The sequence below is a fragment of the Squalius cephalus genome (assembly GCF_949319135.1).
Source record: "Squalius cephalus genome assembly, chromosome: 21".
Lineage (NCBI taxonomy): Eukaryota > Metazoa > Chordata > Actinopteri > Cypriniformes > Leuciscidae > Squalius > Squalius cephalus.
Window position 1 is genome coordinate 26283606 of NC_137142.1, and position 23126 is coordinate 26306731.

Here is a 23126-nt window from a genome sequence, read left to right on the forward strand (position 1 = left end):
TCACTACTGAACAAAACCTTCTCTCTAAATATATGAATTATTTCCCCTTTTTCTGTTTACCTTGAGATCCCGGTACACTATCTTGGCAGAGTGCAGGTAGTCGAGGGCGGAAACGATCTCGGCGCCGTAGAAGCGCGTGCGGTCCTCGGAGAACACCCGTTCTCTCGACAAATGGAAAAACAGCTGCAGGGTAAACAGCAGGGACAGGATTGCAATAATTACTGATTTATTGGAGGAAATTAACACAACACAAACTGCCTCACATCGCCATATTGAGATGATAGATGGCGAGGCCCTCGGAGGATGCCCAGCGAACCCAGACAGCAGCTGGCACATCATCCCCGGCTTTCCAGAGACAGGCCGGCGCGGCCTGTTAAATCAGCATTTTAATCAATACACCAATCTTGTTAAAGGCAGCGCTGTGTGCTCATGGGCTAACGCTCCATTAAAGTGGCAGGAACACCCCGTCCCCTGCAATTATCTCTGCCGTAGCTTTTATGGAGTGTCTTCCCTCTCCCCTCCCGAGTCAATGTCAAGGGTTCCAGTCAACTATCTGGCCCTCAGCACCACTTGAACCTGGCTTATAGAAATTACCCAGAAGCCCAATGAGGAGAGTCTGTCTATTAATTGCTGTGGGATGTTTGAATATGGCTGTCCAGGGAGAGCTAACGGCTCCGCTGATCAGCTGAAGGAGGGGGTAAGCGGGTGTTGTGCAGGGGACCGGGGTGGCCGAGGACAGGTGTGCCTTCATCAGAGCACTGGCAGCTGTGAATGTGGCGAGGCTGAAAGGGGAGAGACGGATGGGCTCTGCGCAGCATGTGGAGGTTAGGGGCTCTGGCTGGACCAGGCAGGGGGAGCAGGTGACATTGCAGACTGAGGGAATGAGAGCGAGATTGCTGCTTTTCTGATTAAACAGCACCTTTGGTGGTGGAATTTCATTTATCAAAACTCGAGTCCCTCTAGATGGAATCTTGCACTCTGCCATATCAACAGAGCGACACTGTCAAACTTCTACCAAGTGCATCAGGAGCAACTACAAGCTTTTACCAAAACGTACAACAATAAAATCACAATCATTTTGAGTCTGAAATAGTTATTAGAGGTAGAGGTTTTTTAATTTTACTGATATTCACACTTTTATACATGTAATTGATTGTTAAAAAATCAGGTCTACAGATAAATAGTACCATTTGGTAAGTCTCCAGAGAAAAGAACCCAACAACAGCATTACACCACTATGATCAACAGTAAACAACTGTGTTCACAGGTAAAAGCACTTTCCTTTGTTCGCATAATTACTCAACTTTCATTCAAAAGTAAGAAACGTGAAGAATTTTACACCTAGTCTAAAACAAGGATGAAAATTTAAATACTACTACAAATACTACTACTACTACTACTACTACTACTAATAATAATAATAATCATAATAATAATAATAATAATAATAATAATAATAATAATAAAACATTCTAACCATTTAAATCATAAAAAAAACTTTGCATAAAATAATGGAATAAAAAATATTGCTGCTTTTGATTAGATATTAATTTTGTTTTTATACATTAAAGTTGAAAAACAAATGTGCATAAAACAATAATGAAAAAATACATTTCAAACCATTTAGATTGCAAAACAACTTTGCATAAAATAATGGAATAAATAATAATAATTTGTTGAAATTACTGCATATTTATTTTATGTTTTAAACCATTTAGATTTCAAACCAAATGTGCATAAATACAACATTAAAAACAATAATAATAATAATAATAAACAATATTGTGTAAAATAAATACATAAATAAAACAAACATCGGTTCTGCATATTAGTTATTACTAAAATATAATTGTTATCGGTTGTTAATAATATTGGTTGATAATTTGATATTACCCAAAGGATGAGAGAAAGTCTCTTCTAACTGTGGATGTATCGCAAGATATGATCATGCACTTCTCTCTTGCACTTAACTTTTCTCTGATAACAGATTAACATTTTTAGCTCACCACAGCCAAACAGAAAGCAGATATTAGTGACAGCATTACTACAGAAATACATCGTCTGCCAAGTGCCAACACAGACGATAAGACAGACATACAAAAAAACAAATGCAGACAAGCACGTACCTCTCCTCCATTGACATACTCCATCACGAAGCATAGGCGGTCTTTTGTTTGGAACGAGTACTTCAAAGACTGAAACAGCAGGTGGATACACCATTAGAAGAAAAACAAAAGGCAAAAATCTCACAAAACTAAAACAAACGCAACGTGAGAGATGCTCATCAAAATGTATGCAGTGAGAGAAGTGTTTGTCTCGAGAGAAAATGAAAGGAGCGTTTTGAAAAGCTTTGCTCTTTCTCGTAGGCCTTGATGCTAACTTTGAGGGAAGGTGAAGTTTACGAGGGAACACCAGCTTGAGTGACAGTAGTAAATTGTTTTTGCTAAACCTGCTGTGTATGTTGCGTGGCATACAACAGCATCTGGAGTGTCAGAAAATTACCTCTCACTGGCGACTTCTCAACAGATGCACAGCTACATTTACTGTAGGCCGTTAATTTATTACAGTTTATTCTCTACATTATAATGAGGCTCTAGGGAAAAGGCAATCATATATACAAAAGCATTGTGAAGCTTTAAGGTCTCTGTAAATCCACTCTGAATGATAGTTCATTACAAAATGTGCACTCACGGTTAAAAAAGGATGTCTCGTGTTTTTTAGTACTCTGCTTTCTGTGAGCGTGTGGGCCACTTCGTCCTACGGGAAGAAAAAGAGGGTGTTTGTAAAATAAACTGTGTTTGCTTACAGTACATGATGTTCCCAGTGAAGACATTATTCTGAGTTCTGGATATAATGAGATTGTATTACAAATCATGGGATTAAAAGTACACTTTTATAACTGTTAAAAATCTCATTAACCTAACTCACACAACACAAAATGCCTGAATGAAAAACATGAAACATTTTCAAATGAAATTCATTCACAAAATATCCCTGATGAATCTTACCTTTGCTATAATAACCTCTTTCTTTAAAATTTTCATTGCATAATATTTCCCGCTGGCCTTCTCCCTTACGAGAATGACTTTTCCAAAAGTGCCTTTTCCCAATAATTTTAAGTAGTCAAAGTCATTCATTGTCTGAAAAAAAAAAGAAAAAGCAATAATTGTCAGGCATACTGAAATGCAATACATGTAATTAGGGTCTACATTTCTATGTTGTTAATGTAACTCAATGAGAACACGTCCACGTCTCTAAATCTGCTGTGGGGATGTAATCCTGCTGCTCAGAGACTCCACTGCCACCAACACACTGACGTGTTTGTACATTAGCTTGTTGTTTAAAAATGATGAAACTCCCAGAAATACACTGCCATAAAACACATTATTGAGAGAGAGTTTCATAATTTTGTGCAACCGAGTCGTAAGGTCTGTTTCATTCCGTATATCCTGAATCTGCTGGATTCAGGATACACTGGAAACTCGGTTTCATTTCCTTTTATGTCGCTTTTATACAGATCATGCTGAAAAATAAGTTTGAAGTGCATTTTCAACATTTGCTGCTTAGTTCATTGTTTGATATGTGACATAAAAGGCTCACAAACTCTACATTCAGACAGAAACAAGCCTTAATTTAACTTTTTGCCAGTTTCAGCTTCCCAATGTCTCAGGTTAATGATGTCCCCAGAAAACATCAAAATCTGTATTTGAATCTGTACCTTGCGTTTGTGGTGGCTGATAGACGTGTCCATCTCCTCCTCTCCCAAGTTGTCAATCTGTGAGGTGGGACTACACTGGATACGTTCCTCTTCCTGTCTTTGGAGTTTATCTGCCACCATCTGGATCGCCTCTGCCCACTCATCCCTTTGGAAGCACACACACAGCCCACGTTTCTTAAGTGTTTAAAAAACACTGCTTCATACTTCAAGAATACTCTTGAGACACACTAAACAAACAAGTAGTACAGTTAAAAATGTAAACTGAAACGTAAACTTGACTTTTTTACTTTGTTGAAGACATTAGGCCAGACCATCTGAGTAAATCACAAGGCCGTTCTCACTAGCTGACAGTATAATCAAATTTGAGTGGGGTAGCCGCCCCTCTCTGCGAACGAGTGTCTCCCTCCATTGAGTTTTCATTTGTCGTGCAGCACAACATCTGTTGTGAAGAATCAGTGGTGCATTCATGTTTTTGAGCATGTGTTAGTTTAATAATGATGGATTCATTTGAGCGAAGCAAGCGGTTTCTCACTGTTTCACAGCACTGGACTGAACCAGAGTACGGATGCGTGGTCTACTCTGTATTGCAGTACCACAAATTTACAGCAGTATATAATAATAATATTGTAATCTAGCACATTTTGGTGCTTGGTTTGAACAACAATGTGCCACTATTCAGCACATTTTGGCAGTCCGCCGAGCTGGAAAAACAGCTTAACCCAGTTTAAGTTGGTTATCTGGTTTTCCACCCTGCCCAGTCTAATTATGCTGGTCTATTTGGAGGAGTTTAGAGGCACTTCTCAGTTACAAGAATAGCCTTTTGTAGGAAACACTGATTTGCAGAATTATGCACATACACTACTGTTTAAAAGATTTTTTTTAAAGAAATATTAATACTTTTTATATCAGAAGTGACAGTAAAGGCTTGTTTCAAAACATTTAAATGAGTTTCTTATAAACCTATTGAATTTGGGTGAAAAAAAAACTGCAACTGTTTTTAACATTAATAATAATAAGAAATGTTTCTTGAACACCAAATCAGCATAATAGAATAAATAATAGAATCTTACCAACCCCAAACTTTTGAACAGTAGTGTCATCCAAAGTGAACTGATGAACATTATATATTTTTTTCTTTTCTTAAAAAGAAACAATGTTTTAACAAAAAATAAAAGTATGATACTTATATACATCTAGGTATTATTAAATACATAATATAGAACATGCATATATAGTATATTATGTCTTTATTGACAGAGAATGATTGAATCTATTGACAGCAACAGTTTCATTTAATCAGTAGGCCAAGTTTTTTTTTCATTCGTTGCTTGAGGTAATGATTTAGTATTGATAAAGCTAGCTCTAAATCAACATGCACCAATGCTAGATTTTTCTATATATCCTAATCATTTGTTAACAAACATGTATTCATTACTTCAATGAGCTCATTGTTTCTGCCTTAAATTAATACATTGTTTAAATTAATACATTATAAGCTAACTGGGTGATTTGTATATTTGAAATACATAACTTGGACAAATTGTACATGCAGTTAAAGCTGTTTGAAATGATATGTATTGTGAAAAGCGCTATACATATAAATGTGAACTGAATACAGAGGTACCAGAGGCTGGTATTGTACCAAAGCAAAAATATTGGTATTGATCTAATCCTACTGGGCAGAGTCTGAAAACTTCCGCTCTTGTGCATTCCCACTGGTTAGTGGGGAAACCCTCAAAATGAATAAGGGATTGACATATTCATTACCAACATAATGTATGGATTTCCACTTATATTCTGGCACTTTTTTAAATGGAAGCTGAATGTTACATTCCAGTCGTGGTGCATTTGAAAGCCCAAGGCAAATTCAAGATCCTTTGGGTTAACACAGTGACATATACGAAGGGCCCCGCGCACCCTTTCAAGGTCGTGTGGATAAATGGGTGTGGAGTGGTTTGGTGTATAATGAGCGTTTTTTGCTAATGAGAGATAAAGGCTTTGAATACAGTCTGGCGTTATGCCAGCTGCCGCCACATCTCTCCTCCTCACATGTAGGCCTGCAGTTTCTGGGCCTCTGCCAGTACGCTGTGTCCCACTCCTGTTCGGAGCTGTGTGTGTGTGGGGTAAACAAAGTGTGCATTGGACTGCAATGCCCTGTGATAGATAGACAAGTTAGGAGTGCAAGAATAAATTGCTCAGTGTCTGTTCATATATTTTGCCTAAAGGTTGTTGTGTAGTTTTTTTGCACTTCAAATGAAAAAAAACAAAAACATATATTAGTCTGCCACCTGAATAAAAGAAACTAAAAGAGGACTGGACTGTCAACCTAAGGTCACTGATCAACATCGCAAAACATTGCGGTGTTTCGGTCCACTGACCTGCATCTCACATTGTCCTGATTCAGTATCTGCTGTCAGATGAGATGATGTCAGGCTATATGTCAGTGTCATTATTCTAACGTTATTATTGAAACTTGTAAGGGCCGGTTCACAGAGGACGTGTTTTTTGCAGTCAAAATTAAGAGCATCCAACATCGTAGTTATGTTGTCAATTTCCAAAATTCCCAAAAGTACCAATAGATTACATAAGGGGTACATCATGTGTTAGCTGGGAAGGATTTGCATGCAGGTACGATTTTCATTTTATTCATCAGGACCAGTGTCCATATGTTTTTAACAGGTCATGTGTATTTACCATGGAAACTGAAGTTTCTGTAACCCAATATACCACCAATTCTATATTTTTTGATAACTGTGGTGGCTCAACTTACTAACTAGTTTAGGACTGCTATTTAATAGCCTTTCCCTATAATACTGTTTATTCATCAGTGTTAGTGAAATTCACAATATATATATATATATATATATATATGCACACACAATGTATGCGTATGTTAAGTGGGACTGTTAACCATTTTTGATAAATCAATTTGCTTGATTCAAATTTCTAAAAATGTGGGTTGTGGCTCAATGACCAAAGAAAAATGTGGTTCCCATGGCAAAATCAGATGAAAACCACTGATTTAAGGATTGATGACAATGATTAATTAGAGAAAATTAATACACATTATAAATACACTGAACTAAATTAATGTATTTTGACACAGTCATAACCTCTAAATTGAAGCTGTTAATAGTTGTGTTTTCTACATTAGAGACCGCTCTCACCTTTCTTCTGGTGTGTCCACATGGAAGGTCCTCTCTATGACTGTAGTCCATTGTAGACATCTAATAATAAAAGTGTTTGGCTTTGGTCGTTCAGTTTTCATCAGCTGGCATTCTGGAATGACAGACCAAAAACAAACTGTAGCCACTTTATATTTCATGTATACAATACAATACAAAAAAACATACGCACTAAATAAATATAGATTTAAATCACAGGCAGGGAGAAAGCTGACCTGAATTCTAAACTCGGCCCATTTCCTAACACTCCGGCTGCGAATGTTTGCCATTGTCAGAGTGTTTTATTTGATAAACAGAGGGGAAGCAGCGAGTCCAATGTAAAACAAATGGCCATTAGCAGAGAGGAGGCAGCGGGTGGGAGATTACAACGGTGAGATGAATGAGCAAGAGGTACATTTTCTGGAATGCCGCGCACCATTTCATATACAGCGCTTAGCTCTGCCACATCAGCCACTGCTCAGTCAGAGGGAAATAATGCACTTCTCGGATACTTTATGAAAGAAGCAGGGAATAGAGGTGATGTCCAGACTGGGCTCATCACTGCTGCAGATTTTGTGGGTAATGCCCAGACGACAGGTGAAACGCAACAGCGGCCTGGGCTGCCAGTCCCATAATGAGGGCCCTCAGCTGGCCAATTTCAGCCACCTCTGAATGACATCAGGGCCTAAATTTAGACTGGAAGGTTAATGACGACATCGCTGAGGTCACGAAGCCACGCACTGTACAGAACATCTACCTGGGCAGTAGAGGGAAAATTGAGTCCCACGCTGAGTGCAGAAAAACAAGGTCATGGCAGCCAGAATGTGACACCTCAGGAGGAGAGGAGGCAGATCTGACAGTATTGTTTGCTTTGCCACATTAGATCACAGATGACGAATACTGCTTCAAGTAAGAGTCGCTACGGAGAGCCAGCATGCCAATTAAACAGCCCAGAATCTGCGATTTCTACTGCTCGCACCATGCAACATCTCTTAAAGGTTTTCTCAAGTCCAAAATAAGGTTGAGAGGGTGAACAACGCACAAAAACATCAGGAGACAAAATATGGCAGTCAGCCCCATAGCTGAGCCTGTTAGTGAGAACTGGCTTGAGGTTCTTGAAGTGAATTCAGGGTTAAGAACAATTGAACATTTCCAAAAAACCTTTAAAATCTAGTTTAAACGTGTGTCAAGTTCTTAGAAATGTACTCTTTGTATTTAAGTTCGTTTTCAAAACCTTTTATACCATTTTTAACAAAAGCCTTTAGTATTTCAGTATTCAGTATTTCAAAAATTCAGTATTTCCTTTACATATAGATATACACTACTGTTCAAAAGTTTGGGGTCTGAAAAGTTTTTGAAAGAAAACCTTTACGCTCACCAAGGCTGCATTTATTTGATCAAAACTATCAAATACAGTTAAACCAGTAATACTGTGAAAAACTATTACAATTTAAATAACTTTTTTTTTTTTAAATATATTTTAAAATGTAATTTATTCCTGTGATGCCAAAGCTGATTTTTTTAGCGTCATTAATCCAGTCTTCAGTGTCACGTGATCCTTCAGAAATCATTCTAATGTGCTAATTTGATGCTCAAAAACATTAATTATCAATCTTGAAAACAGTTGTGTACCATTTGTTTTTCCAGCATTCTTCAATGAATAGAAAGTTCTATTTCATTTATTTTAAATATAATGTTTTGTAACATTTGCTGCTCAAAAAAACTTTTATTATTATTATTATCAATATTGAAAACAGTTATGTACCATTTTTTTCAGGATTCTTTGATGAACAGAAAGTTCAAAAGAACAGCATTTAGCTGAAATCGAACTTTCTATTCATCAAAGAATCCTTTTTTTTTTATAATAATAACGAATGTTTTTGAGCATTAAGCAAATTAGCATATTAGAATGATTTCTGAAGGATCATGTGACACTAAAGACTGGAGTAATGATGCTGAAAATTCAGTTTTGCATCACAGGAATAATTACATTCAAATAGAAAACAGTTATTTTAAATTGTAATAATATTTCACAATATTACTGTTTTTTTTGTTTTTTTGTTTTTTACAGAAAGTAACAAAAAATGTCATGTAATTGATCTTTTAATGTTTATGTAGAAGTAAAAATGTCCTGTTCTTCCTTCAAAAAATCCACCTGTACTCATAGGGTCGTGTTTACAAATTGGTGGATTTCACTGTGCAAAGCAATTTGTCATATGCTGCAATCATTGTTAAAAAAGACAAATTGGTCAATATGGAGTGTGGTGTACTAGGGAGCAGATGCATGGCTGGTCAGGCTGTGTACAGGACTCGGTGAGAGCGGGCCGGAGGAAGGCAGTCTGGTGGCAGCTCATTGCACAGGGGGTGAGAGCGATGCCATTTCAGAGAGTGCATTAGGCTATCAGCCTCCCAGCACCACCTGGCCTCCCAGCTTTCTGCAACAGATGTGGCAATCCTCTCCCACTGCCAACAGGCCCAGGCCGGATGTATGGCCACCTCTCGCTCCTCCAGCCTTTAGATTAAAACCTGGCTGGGCCTTTTGACGGATGGAGGGTTTGGGAGCCGCTCGTAGCACGTGTCCAGAAACCAGCGCTGAAAGCTGGAAATCCACAACGTAGGGCGCTTGAGTTCGAGTTGTGTTTCAGAGGAAATAAGTCACTTCTTTTGATGCTTTTACTCCACTGCCCTGAAAAAATTATTTTAAAAACTCAAACTTAAGAAGAATACGGTGAAACGGAACTGTGAATGACTGTAAAGCATTATGTCTCATATTAATCACATTTTTGCACATCCTCAAGGATCCAACATTAGAAACAAGCTGAAGTTTATTTTCACTGGAGTCCATTTATTTATTTCAGAACTGCCTTAACAGTTTGAGTGGCTTCTGCACTTGTTTTGTGAGCCTTCTGAAATGTACAACAGGCTTTGCCTCATAACAAAGGTCATTTTACATGGTAAAAATTTAAGGGGACAGTAGCAAAAAAAACAGCCTGTTTTATTCTAATTTTCAGAGAGAATTCAAAATTTGACTTCATGAAAAATAAAATGAGAATTTACCCCAACCACAGACCATTCAAAGATACATTGTGTGAATACATTAGGACATGGATTTAATTTTAAATGCAATACAGATCAATGAATCCAGTCTTCTCTGCAAAATTCATGGAGATTTACCTCTCTGTTGCCTCCCAAAAGATAAAGAATGAACAAAATCTTACTTGTTGTGCTTTGAAGGCATCACTTACTTGCAACAGAGAAGTTATTGAGAGGGTAGGGAAGATCTGCATCCTGTGGCTTCTCCTTGTATCCAATAAAGGACCCATCGGTTTTTAGCAGGAAGTAGCGAGGTCTCCAATTCTTAATATATTCACCTGGGGGGGGGAAATAAATGTACATTTAAATGCAAAGAGTAAAACACATGACCTCAAACTACTTATGCAAATACATGCACACTAAAAACTCAACCTCACATTCATACTTTCTTTTCGTTACATATAATTGGAGAGAAAAAAAAATGACCCATTTAAAAAAAAATACCTCATTGTTTTGGGTAGTGGCAAACTACATGCATTAATATCACAAGATTAAGACCCCAAACACACAGAATGAACGGCGCTTGAATTGACTTAATTTTGACTTTGGATTTGACTAATCACAGGATTAAAATGTTAACATGTTTACCACTGCTAGTCCAGCTGTCAGCTACTGCATTATCTGCCTAAATCCGAGGGCAGGTGTAAGAACAGCCCAAACTAAGGCCGGTGGCACCAGGTCGGCTTACAGTAAAACGTGAGCGGAAACGCACTATGTGGGGGGTCAGAGAATCCTCACAAGGGGCAGCAGAGACACCTTTAACCTTTCTATGCTAAAGCCACAAAAAACAACATCTGCTGAGCAGCTGGTCATGCCATATTATCATGCAAAACTTCTGGTGCAACAGCCTGTGCTATCTAATAATAAACAGCAGGATTACAAGGGTGTCAGCATCACCACGCAGGGGGCAAAGCCGCACGCACACACGGTCCAATAACAGGCTTCAAGAGTGATAATGCACATAACATCTGCCTGCTGAGTGATGCATGCTGGATGCTGGAACCAAACAGACTTGTTCATTTGCAATTTCGTGCATTTAACAAAGGAAAGTTCATGTTCAATTGATATTTCCTTAAAAGTAATATTTGTGGGATAGAAATAAATGTAATTTCGTCTGTTATGCGTCATAATCGCACCATGAGGTAAACACAAAAGGAAACAAGAAATGTTATTTCTATGGTCCACTTTAGATATTCTACTAAGTATAACTAACTTCGCAACTACATGTCAAGTAACTCTCATCAGAGTATTAGTAGACTGTTAGGTGTTAGGGTTAGTAAAATACAGTAAGTTGAATAAGTCACTTATAGTCAGTAGAATGTCTGTTGGGAGACCATCAAAATAAAGTGACCGCTAGTTAACATGTAGTTGTAAAGTTACTTTACATGAGCTAGTAAAATGTCTAAAGTGGACCACTGAAATAAAAGTGTTACAGTAAATTTATGTATAACATACAGTGCATTTATACCAAAAAATGTCATCATTTTCCACCATATTCCAAGCATTACAGTAGTTGAGCAAAGTTAAAGTTGTTCACAGAAAAAGAGAGTACAGTAAATTATGATTTATGAAATGTTCCTTTAGTCATTATTTAGAAACAGAAGTTTAGTCAACAAAAACACATCCTACTTTTGTTATTATTTAAGCCATAAAGCTATGCAATCCTCCGACAAAAAAAATATGCTGAATCTAACCTCAGGACTCTGTTTAAATCTGTTCTTGCTAATAGTATTTATTAAAATCGGCAATCTGGTATTCGTTCAAGTGCAGACGCAGGAGAATCCGCAGACATGTACTTTCAGATTCTGAACTCCTGGTAATTATCCACGATCTTCTCTAAGTGACACATGAGCCTCGTGACAGCTCTGATCACTTTTTTCAGCAGAAGAGAAAATAAACAACATGTTCTATTTGTAACATCCACTTAAAGCATAATGACACCAGCTTCTCCTAATTAACACATCAGAGAAAAACACCTGCTCATGTTAATTTGAGGAGACGGAGGTCTTTGCCGGTATGCCTCAACGAGGAAGAGAAATCGCTGGGTAGGAGGGAACAGCTGAACAGAGGCATCCGCCTTCCAATCAAGAGGTACAAATGAAGAAGGGAAAAAGGATGAAGGATAAAAGCGGGCTGTGATGGTCGTCAGAGTGATCCTACATACATTTATCTGTCACTGACCATATTATTTTCTCTACAGATAAAACTTTAGTAAGAGGGCTTGTTAATTTTTCAAAGATTTATCAATTAGAAAGGCATGCTGTGTGGTACTCATACGGGAAACGTAGGTTCGAATCCAGCCTTTGTCATGATTCCATTTGCCCCCTTTTAATTTTCTTTTTCAGACAATAAAAAGTAGCAAAAGTTATTTTTTAAATAATATAACCAAATGTAATGCAATAGAAAATATAATAATATTTAAAAAATAATAGAATAGAATTTTTTAAATAATACAATATATAATATACTAATTAAAAAAAAAACTTTCATCTTCTCTAAACTGTCACACTCAACATTCATTTATACCTATTATTGGTGGATCAGTTATGGACAAACGCAAAGCAAAGAGATTAATCAACAATCTGATTCTGGATCAGCCATGGTGTCTTGTTAACCAGCGTAGAGTAGAATGACAGAGCCAGGGGTTGAACAGAAGGGGCTGCGTGACTAAAAGCAAATGTCGCTCGAACCCAGCCAGTGCTGTTTCATCAAGCCATTTTTACTGGCTTCTCAATCGTGAAATTTGTTTCTTTAGATCCAAAACAGTAGGCGGACAGTTGGTCTGGCAGGCGCTGGTGATGCTTCTACCCTCAAGTTTCCAGAGCGTTCGGTCAAAGTGAACAGTCCTATTGGTTACCATTATTACCAAGCACCAGGGTCGTGAACACCTCAGACATTCAGATAAGTGGTTGACCGCTTCGGTTGGCCGTTCAATGAATACGCTTGGTTAGAGCGTAAGAAACTGCATAACGATACACTTTCTCTGACTAAAAAGCTTGCAGGTAATACCTGAGCGATCGCTGGCAAATATGCAACAGGACATCCAAAGTCCCTCCCGCCCCATTCCAATTAAGTTCTGAATCCAAACAGCTCCAATTGAACAATTAAAATATCATACTGGGTGCCATTCAATTACAAGCCCAGATTAATTGTTCATTTGTCTGTGGTCTGTGACAGCCTGATGGCTGTGGGACGGAGAATTGGACGGGCCACTTTCGAGACAGACGCGATCCTGAGCAAACTTCCCCCCAAAACATCCGAGCCACTCCTGAGACTTCCCGAAGGCTCGCTGCCTCTGCCACGCTCGTTCCGACGTGATGGAGCTTCAGCAGGACAGGAGGAAAAAACAAACCCACGGAACACAAAAAAACAAGGCCATTTGTTAATCAGCCCAAACAAGGATTTAATTTAATGCTTTGGCGGGAACTGCTCTACTTTGCAGATGGCTTAAAGATGGGCATGTGATGGGTGCCCTGGGACCAGCGGGCTGTCGCGTTCCAGCACACGCCGGGCACTCCAAGCGGCACCAGCTCGCCTGGGCACGAGCGCCCACAGCCGCTACAGCGCAGCCTGGGCCCCGGCACGTGGTCCGAGACGTGGGCAGCATTAGGTGGTGCAGTACGGATGGAGAATGCGCGGGAGGGAGAGCTGGCCGCTTGTGGAGATTGGTGTGTTTTGTTCACCATGTACCGCAGCAGCTTGCCGGAGGAGAGCGGCTGGAGTCACTTTGTCAGTTTGGCAGAGACGGACGCAGCATGGACACACTCACACTCTGACTCATTCACACACACACACACAGCAAACAGTTTCTCTGAGAAACTATTGTCAGAAGTATTGCTTCTTAGTCTGACCCATGTTCTGATGGTTAGCACGGCAGCACTTTAATGCTGCAGATGTTCATTCATTAACTGTGATATGACTATGATGAATTCAGTGAGCATTTTGGCAGACAGATGATTCAAGTATGGCCACTTTCACCCCTGTGGACTTTCAAGAAATAAACTCCCATAAAACATAGTTTTATTTCCAGCTGTAGACAAACACATCACAGGAGAACCCAGTCATTTGTCTGAAACATGAACATTTCCTCTGTTTACTAAGTTGGACAATAAAAATATAAAACTTAAGCGTTATTTACCTTGATTTTTCTTTATTGAATTCATACAGTACATCTACATATCATATTAAGGATGGTCTTTATTACCTTGGTACACGGACTATTAAATGGCAAAAACTAAGTGGCGGAATTTATGTCATAATTTGCGTTAAAAAAATAAACATTCAAATGGATTATGATCATTTCACTCGTTAAGATTCAAATCATTTGGAAAATATATAAAATAATACAATTATATAACTCTTTTATAATGGAATTTATTATAATAAAAAATGAACATCAAAATCAAGCCCTGGGATAATTGAATAGCCATCTTCTGTTTGGAACCAAATGTAAACTGCACATAGACTGGTCTCAGCATCAGTCTGAGGGTGAAAAAGAACAGTAATAAACAGAATAAAGCGACAGACTTTTACAGAGACCAATCTCGATAATGTCAGTGACTTTTAAATGACTCAACCTTTCCTTTATGTAACTGTACTTGGTCAAACGTGACCAACCCCAAGACAGACTTAGACATGCTAATCAGCTCCACTGGAAGGCGATGCAGCTGTGAACTTGTCAAATGCAATTTCGGGGCTTAGCCAAGGTGGGCAGGAGTGGAGTAAAAGTGACAATACTTAGCTAAGCTCTGGGGATTTGCTGTATTTTCGCCTGAATTGCCGACAAAGACTTAAACACTGATCCCCTTACAGAGATGAAGGTCATATCACCTGTTAAGACTGCCAGACACAACAAGACAGATTGGCATCTGATTCACCACCGTCACACCGACCAAGAAAAAAAGCAAACTACCCCGCAGTGACACCAAAGTCCCTTAAAGACATGGTGGATAAGATGGTGAGGCCACAACCCTGAATATTTTCAAGGAATATACCATTTCACTTCTTGCTTAGAGTTGCATTCTGTTCTTGTCAATGTAAGGCAGTGTAAAGTACATGTAGTACTTTACCATTGTGTAAGATTTTGAAAAACAACAAAATGAGTCTTAAAATAACATAAATATAATAATAATATAAATAAAATATATTGCTGTGGACTGCAGGCCCGTTAAGGGCTTATGTTCAATGAGATGCAAATAAAAAAGAAACATAATTTGACTTGACAATTAAAAGACAATTGTTGTTGTTGTTTTTAAAGAAATTAAAGACCCCCTTTGGTGAATCAAGTTTTTAATGTTGTTTATATGTCTGGTGTTTTTAATATGCTTTGAGACAAACCATGTGCAAATTCATCAGTCAACAGCATTGCTGAGTATTTTCTCTCAGTATATACGCAAACCAAAAACTCGATTTGAAATCGCCCTTGTTCTCTACATCACAAATATGTTGTAACCAATCACGTCAACGTGCGGGCAGGATTTAGCATATCATTAACTATGCTGCGAAGCAGGGGAGTCTCAAGAGAAGCCAGGTTTCCCCGGTATATTTTTCTGTTGATTTAACAATATAGCGGATAAATTATGTATATTACGATGTTATGATTAACTATATTCCCCTTTCTCCACTTACATTTTAAGTTGTTCAATGCGTTTCTAAGGACACAGAGAAGGCAGCGGTCTGACTCTGAGATGGCGAACGGAACATGGTTTGTGTAACATTAGCAACACTTTTGCCGCTTTTCCACTGCCTGGTACGCCTCGGCACGGCTCGTCTCGCTTTACTTTGCCTCGGTTTGCTTTTCCACTGAAATTTAGAAACAGTACCAGGTACTAGGTACTGTACAGAGTGGATAACCCCCCAAAAGTGAGCCTTACCGCTGTTTGATAGCATAGTAAAACCGAAAGCTAATCAGATCAATTGCCGTTATGTGTCCGACGTAGAGAGCGATATATAAAACGCATTACCATTCTGATACATCGACTTGTAGACGAGCCTGTATAATTCACTCTTTCACTTAATCTTCTGAATCAGTTTCTGGTTCAAACATGTATGGCTGAATTAAACCAGTATTTCCACTTGCCATTGTGTAGCGTTTACAACAAGTTGACCGAGTGGATAAGGTATTCTGAGCGTGTGTGAGTGGAGGCGGAGACTATTTTGCATATTAATGGATTTGTGTATAATAAATGAAGAAAGGGTGTAGTTACATTCAAGCTATTTTAAACCATGAATAAATTATTTATTTTCACAGGTGAAAAAAACATTTAAATATTTAATTTTGGTGATCAAAGATGAGTTTTAAGGGATAACATTATTGATTACAGTTTCAGTATGGCTTCCAGTGCAGGCATTAGTGTGTGTGTCCTCTGTGTCCTCAGGGAGGGCATCAGGGTGAGCCAGTGGCACTGCAGCCGTGGACTCGACACGAGGCTCTCAGACAACTTAGATGCAATCCAGGGCTGGCTCAAGCCAATCCACTTAACCTGAATTAGTGTCATTAGACCGCAGCAGGAAGGAGTGTCTGTATGGATGTGCACATGGAATAACCCTGACAAACCCCTGCTGCATGATACTATTAAGAGCATGTGTGTGTAACAGAGACTTAATGTACGGTTGTGAACACCAGGGGTTTAGGGTCTGATGAAATAAGGAGGCTGAGAGTTTGAGTGTAATAAATGACTCAATGGATCCTATACATCACATTTACCATGGAGACCAGCAACTGTTCAACATCTGTACTTAAACTACATGTTCATTTTAAGTCTAAAAATAATTTACCATTCAGTTTCCATCTACCAAATTATTTTACAAATGTAATAAACAAACATGTAATCTCATTCGATAATAAAATATAAATTATAAAACAAAATAAGAACAGTTAGTCTGGTTCGGTTTGAAAGAGCTGCATTTAAAAGCTGTGAACGAAGCACACATTTGAGCGCAAATTTAAATATTCAGACAACTGCAAACAGCCTACAGTTAAACTGAAGGACTATATCATATTGGGGGGGGGGGGGGGGTATTATTATTATTATTATCATCATTTAATAATAATATGTTTTTAAAATATTATTGTGGGGGGGGGGGTTATTTAGCAGAATACACTTTTTTACAAACATAATCATTTGGAAATATGAATATAACGTTTTTTTTTATTCAGCATAATACACATTTCCTATTTATTTTATATTTAAGTTTTTAAATATTTGTTCAGGGGGGATTTTTTCAACATAAGCCATTTCCTTTTTATTATTATAGAAATGTAATGATTTATTAAATATTGGTGTCTTATTATATTGCTATTGCTACCATTTAATAAAAGCTTTGAGTCCTAAGAACACTCATTACCAATTAAATTAACTTCTGGTCTGGCTTTCATAAGCTGAGATCCCACTGTAAACAGACTTTTCAAAACTCTGTTCTGTTTGTTTGAGCAACATGTCAACTTGAGGCTCAACAGAGCCAGACGAAGGTCGGACTAGAAGGGGCGATAGGTGTGTTTCGGAAATCTTGTTTGCAGAAATTTTTTAATCTTTATGTTGTTTTCTCCTCAAATGACTGAATTCACCTTTTTAGTTACTACACATTATGCAAAATAGAGACGGGGATGAAACTGCATGTACCGCAGCCAAACTTCCTCAAGGCCATTTATTCTGTTTAAGTGAGTGCAGATGCCTTCCGCAGAGACTCCTTCTTGATGGAGGCATCAGACAATGGGCGGCAACAGGGCAGAGGGATGTTAGGCCGGCTGGAGGGGGGATGAGGGAGGGAGACAAGGGTGCCCAGGGACAGGAGGCTCCCATGAGGCCTGCACAGATTTCAGTCCGCCAGCTGCACACAGCTTGCCCTCCTGGTGCTCCTCCAGCCCCCCAGCTGGTGCAGAGAGCTGCCGCACTGGGCCCGTACGGAGAGGCCATCCCGCCAACACACACGTGCACATCGCACACACACTCCAATATGTAACGGGATAGTTTAAGCATCAGCAATCTATATGTGACAGCACTGCAAATACATGATGCTGTGTCAAAGGTTTAACTCCATGTCTATTAAACAGACTGACTACAGAGTGTTTGCATTCACACTACACTGAACATCTTTACTGAAATTCGGCTGCTTGTCGTTATTTAATACACTGTAAGAAATATACAATAAAATTGTAGATACATTGGATTACCAAGTATATGTAATAATTGATGATATTTTTCAATATCAAAATAATGTAACTCCATTAATAAAATAAATTAATACAAATTACAATACACACAAAATTTAAATAACAATACATCAAATCAGTTTCTGAAAAGAAAGAAAACAAATATTTCATTAAAAGGAAACTTTCTTGACGCATCATAGTACATTTCTGGCCATACACTGAAGTAAAGTAAACTCTGTTAACAACTTCAGCCACTAGATGGCACTGAATTACAGATACAGATAGTTTGACGGTTCAGCATGTATATGAGAAACTGAGTTACACCCTGTGTGCAGTGTGTGTGTGTGTGTGTGTGTGTGTGTGTGTGTGTGTGAGTGTGAGAGAGAGAGAGAGAGAGAGAGAGAGAGAGAGAGAGAGAGAGAGAGAGAGAGAGAGAGAGAGAGAGAGAGAGAGAGAGAGAGAGAGAGAGAGAGGCTGAAGTATTCATTCAACTAACAAATAAACACAGAGGCAAATCATTACGCGTTGCATTCTCAGTATATGAACAGAATCTGCTGAACAGCAGAAAATGAACATGAGCAGCTAATAACATTCTCAAATATTAAAAGTGGGTAGTTTTGCACTACAAAGAGAACTGCAATTATAAAACAAAGTTTCAAACACTCTCCCATCTTCTATCGCTTGGACAAACAGACACCTCCCAAATACCGTTCGTCGAGACGAAGCCAGACCACTCAAACAGACTGTAATTCTTATTGCTGCCACTAGTGCCGCAAAAACTACACCCTTCAACCATGATGACAAACTTAAAATAAAGTATATTTCTGATAATTACAAAAGATTTCAATTTTAAATTAATGCTGTTCTTTGAACTTTCTATTCATCAAAAAAAATATTAAATAATAATATTAATAATAATAATAATACATGTTATTTGAGCAGCAAATCAGCATATTAGAATGATTTCTGAAGGATCATGTGACACTGAATTCTGGAGTAATGATTCTGAAAATTCAGCTTTGCCATCACAGGAAAAAATTACATTTTAAAATATATTCAAATTGAAAACAGTTACTTTAAATTGTAACAAAATGTAACAATATTACTCTTTTCTGTATTTTTGATCAAACAAATGCAGCCTTAATGAGCATAAGAGACTTTTCAAAAACATTAAAAAATTCATAACGACCCTAACGTTTTAAACAGTGTTATGTAGGAATATTCACCAAATCACGATGTCAAGGATAATGGTATTGTGTCAGTGTCAGTACTGAGATGAATCGCATGTACCTGCCCTTCACCTCTGATTGTATTTCTACATAAAACACGGCTAATTAATGAGATTATTGGAGGAACTGGCAGCAACTTTGATCGGTTAATCAAATATCAGCAATTGAGCCCAATCAGGCCATCCGTTTTGCAATCTAATTTGCCTGTTGTTCACGTTAAATGGGCTGCAGAATTTGCTGCGTTATGTGCAGTCATGCTCAGCGGCTGCAGTCCTGTTAAAAGCACAGGAAAGGTCAACTGAATTTAATATAATGGGAGACACAAGCGTACCTTTGCATGTCATAAAGCAAATACACATATACAAAGTTCATCATAGCACATTAAGAGTTATAATTGAACTTAATGCACATTTCATGCCAATTAGACACAGTTCATAATGTGTGAGTGAATGTAAGCGTAGCAGGTCACACGAAACAGTTTGCTGTGAAAAGCCTGACCCATGAATCATTTAGAATAAAAGACGAGCGCAACAATGAAGAACTTCCCAACAGTTGCCGTAGCAGCCAGAGGTCAGGGAACGATCTTTAGTGAAAGGCGTGTCCCCCAGGAGCAGGCTGGTTTATTTTACACTGTGCTATTGTGAGGGGCCGCACTGACAATACGTCTGTCCGTGTGTGTGTGTGCACGCGCTATGGATTACAGGACTCTCCAGTGAGAGTAGCACTGCTCTCTGTCAACCCTTTGAAGCAGAGACAAGATCAAAGGCATGAGGAGCTTTTTTGTCTGTTTTACTGGTCCCATTTTAATGCTTGATTCCATTCATGAACCGGCCCACGCCGAATATCAACAAGTTTCCTAACACACACAGACACACACACGTCCTGATGGGACTGTTATCATAGCCATAATTAATTCATAGAGTCAGGACGGTCTCGCAGGGTGACTTACACATGTTACCATAGCCTCTGGAGCATGCATAATACATACAGGCTCCAAACATCTGAAACTCAGGGAGCATTTGAAATGTAGTCCGTATTCAAAACACACAGTCAACGTTGCCAGCATCATAAATCAAAACTGTCAGCTTTGTCCTTATGGGCTGAACTACAACAAGGCTGATAATAAAGTATGGGTTAAATATAAGTTAATTTCTATCGACTGTGGCATGCTGTCAGTTACCACAGAAAATAAGAGTTTCTCAGTAAAGAACTCTACAAAATGGGTTGACAGTTTTGCCTTAGAAGTCTAAGGGGCAACAAACAATAACTAAATGAAAATTGAAATATTCTGAGAGAAAGTGATTTCCAGCGTTAAACTGGTATTTGTTGGATGATATCTACTTACAGTACCGTTTTAAGCTCAATAAAGGCTGCATAAAAACAGTAATATTGTGAAATATTATTACAGTTTAAAAAAACTGTTTCTGTTTCAATATATTTTAAAATGTAGTTTATTCCTGTGATGGCAAAGATCATTACTCCAGTCTTCAGTGTCACATGATCCTTCAGAAATCATTCTGATGTACTGATCTCATCCCAACAGTTGTGCCGCTTTATATTTTGTGGAAACCATTTTTTATTTCAGGACTCAGCGATGAATAGAAAGTTCAAAAGAACAGCGTGTATTTGAAATGAAATCTTTTGTAATATTATTTAATGCATATTTGCCCACCAAAAAATTCTTTAAAGAACGATGGTGGTGTGTATTTTAAAGCAAATGGAGGTGACTTCATTAGAAGGGTCTCAATCAGAGGACTACAAAGGGCCCTAACGCAGGGGCCACACACAAACAGACAGGAACAACAGCTCAGGTCTTAGAAGGCTGCAGCAGCGAGTCGCACCATCAGGACAGCGGTGAACAGGTGCAAAGGCTCCCCGGTCCCGGCCTCTGAATGGCTATTACAGGCGAGTGGTGGGGTTGCTGCTATTATTTATTCAGCAGCGCATCCACCAGAGCAGGCCACTGTGCGGAGAGACAGCTGGCAATGGGGGGACAATACAAGAACCCCTCGGCCCTTTTGTCTGACCAGCCCCTGTCTCAGCCTCTGCTCCCACACGTACAAACACACACACATCTTTGTGAAGCATCCCCGATCCTCTATTCTTCCAGAAACCAACATCACCACCCATCTCCCTCAGAGAGACACACCACAGCTGAAGTAAATAACTACAGCCATGTAATTCTTCCTGTACTCGGCCGTCCCACCCTCACCCCCCTCAACCCACCAGACGTTACCACACACACAACGCCAAACACATCCCAACACTTCAGATTAAGACGAACACAACCACCAGCTTTCATTCAGAGTGGACCCATTGAGATGCTCAATGGAGGCTGGACAGATATGACACTTGAGTTCACAAACTGCTGTTTTACTCAGAGCTGCTGTTCTTGATGTGTTTGACTTTCCTTCAGTTGTAAGTGCTGAATGGAACCCTGTTAATAAAGTACATCATACTGGCAACTATAGACAGACGAATCATCGACTAATATTTAATGATTTGGAGATTATAAGTGATAACTGTCCCCACTTGGGCGATAAGAAAACAATCAATCAAACAAACAATAAATAATAATAAAAAAACTAATTTGACCATTTTCCAAAAAATGACCCAAATGTCAAAATCATGTGGTCTAACAACAAGCACAACAATATCTTGAATACATGAGATGTTTGTCTTTATTGTCATCATTATCTTTTTAATAAAGTTTTCAAAAATATTTTAATGTAATGTTTATTTTTTGGGGAGTCGCACCACATCACATTTTACAACATGAACTAAGTTTACTTTTTCAAAATGGTCAAATGATCTGATTTTTTCTGAGATTTATTGACCTTGACACACTGCAATAACTCATAGGGTCTGCAGGGGTCCTTTGTATGGTATCATTTCCTGTTTTATGTTGTTTTATTTCCATGTTTCTGCCAGTTGGCTGCATCACATGACTTTGTTAGACATTTATATAAACTCTTGAGAAAAGCATTTCATTTACATTTATTGAACAGGGTGAAAACATTCAATATTGCTTTTATTGGTCTCTAAAATGTCACTGAAATGGTAATATGAAATACAATGATTTGCACAATATAGCTGCAAAAAAAATCATTTTGGTGTAGACTGCAACGTCAATGCCTTTCACTTAATTGCAGCTGGCAAGCTAGAGTCAGTAAAATCAGCAGAACTGAATAAAGTGCTCACTGCTCAATGCTGTCAAAACAATCCTGTTTTAGCAGCACACAAACAATTATGAACAATGCTACAAAAATAAAATACATGTTTAACCATTCAGCTGGCTGGCACATAATGAAAATGGAAAGTTACAGATGCTTCTTTTTAAGTTTCTTCTGTCTGCTGTAGTGGGTATTAAGGAGGAAATTGAATGTGCAGACAAACTCAATAAAGAAAAAAAAAGCCTGAGTCATCAATTACGACTACTGTGATCAATCTTACGGCCGTTGATAAATAAATTATTTAAAGCCTGGAGCTGCTGGCGTGTCTTTGTCTGACCTTTATAAGCACAGCTTGGGTAGAACACCCAAGCGTGTGACCCCTCGCCTAAGCCTAAACTCACCTTCTGAAGAAAAGTGTGTATGCGCATCTGTGTGTGGGGTAAGCTGTGCAACTTCAGATGTATTATAGGCAAAGAGAAATGAGTTGGAAGTAAAACTATTACTCATAATTATATTTCAGAATGTCTGCTATTAGACAAATCTATAACATACTGCCACAGAAATATGACTTCCTAAAAAACAATTGGCCAGTGACTT

General features: G+C 38.5%; 1 protein-coding gene across 2 annotated transcripts in view; it reads right to left on the minus strand.

Annotated features, from left to right (window-relative positions):
- The window catches only part of akt3a (v-akt murine thymoma viral oncogene homolog 3a), a 90533-nt gene that overhangs the window by 15614 nt on the left and 51793 nt on the right, over nucleotides 1-23126 (minus strand). For both annotated transcript variants that reach the window (XM_079855256.1, XM_079855255.1), the window contains 7 exons: nucleotides 10128-10253; nucleotides 6886-6997; nucleotides 3719-3863; nucleotides 3009-3140; nucleotides 2692-2757; nucleotides 2127-2195; nucleotides 61-183 (listed from right to left, as the gene is read on the minus strand). In XM_079855256.1, the coding sequence (XP_079711382.1) occupies nucleotides 61-183; nucleotides 2127-2195; nucleotides 2692-2757; nucleotides 3009-3140; nucleotides 3719-3863; nucleotides 6886-6997; nucleotides 10128-10253 (773 nt within the window). The remainder of the gene's footprint in view (nucleotides 1-60; nucleotides 184-2126; nucleotides 2196-2691; nucleotides 2758-3008; nucleotides 3141-3718; nucleotides 3864-6885; nucleotides 6998-10127; nucleotides 10254-23126) is intronic.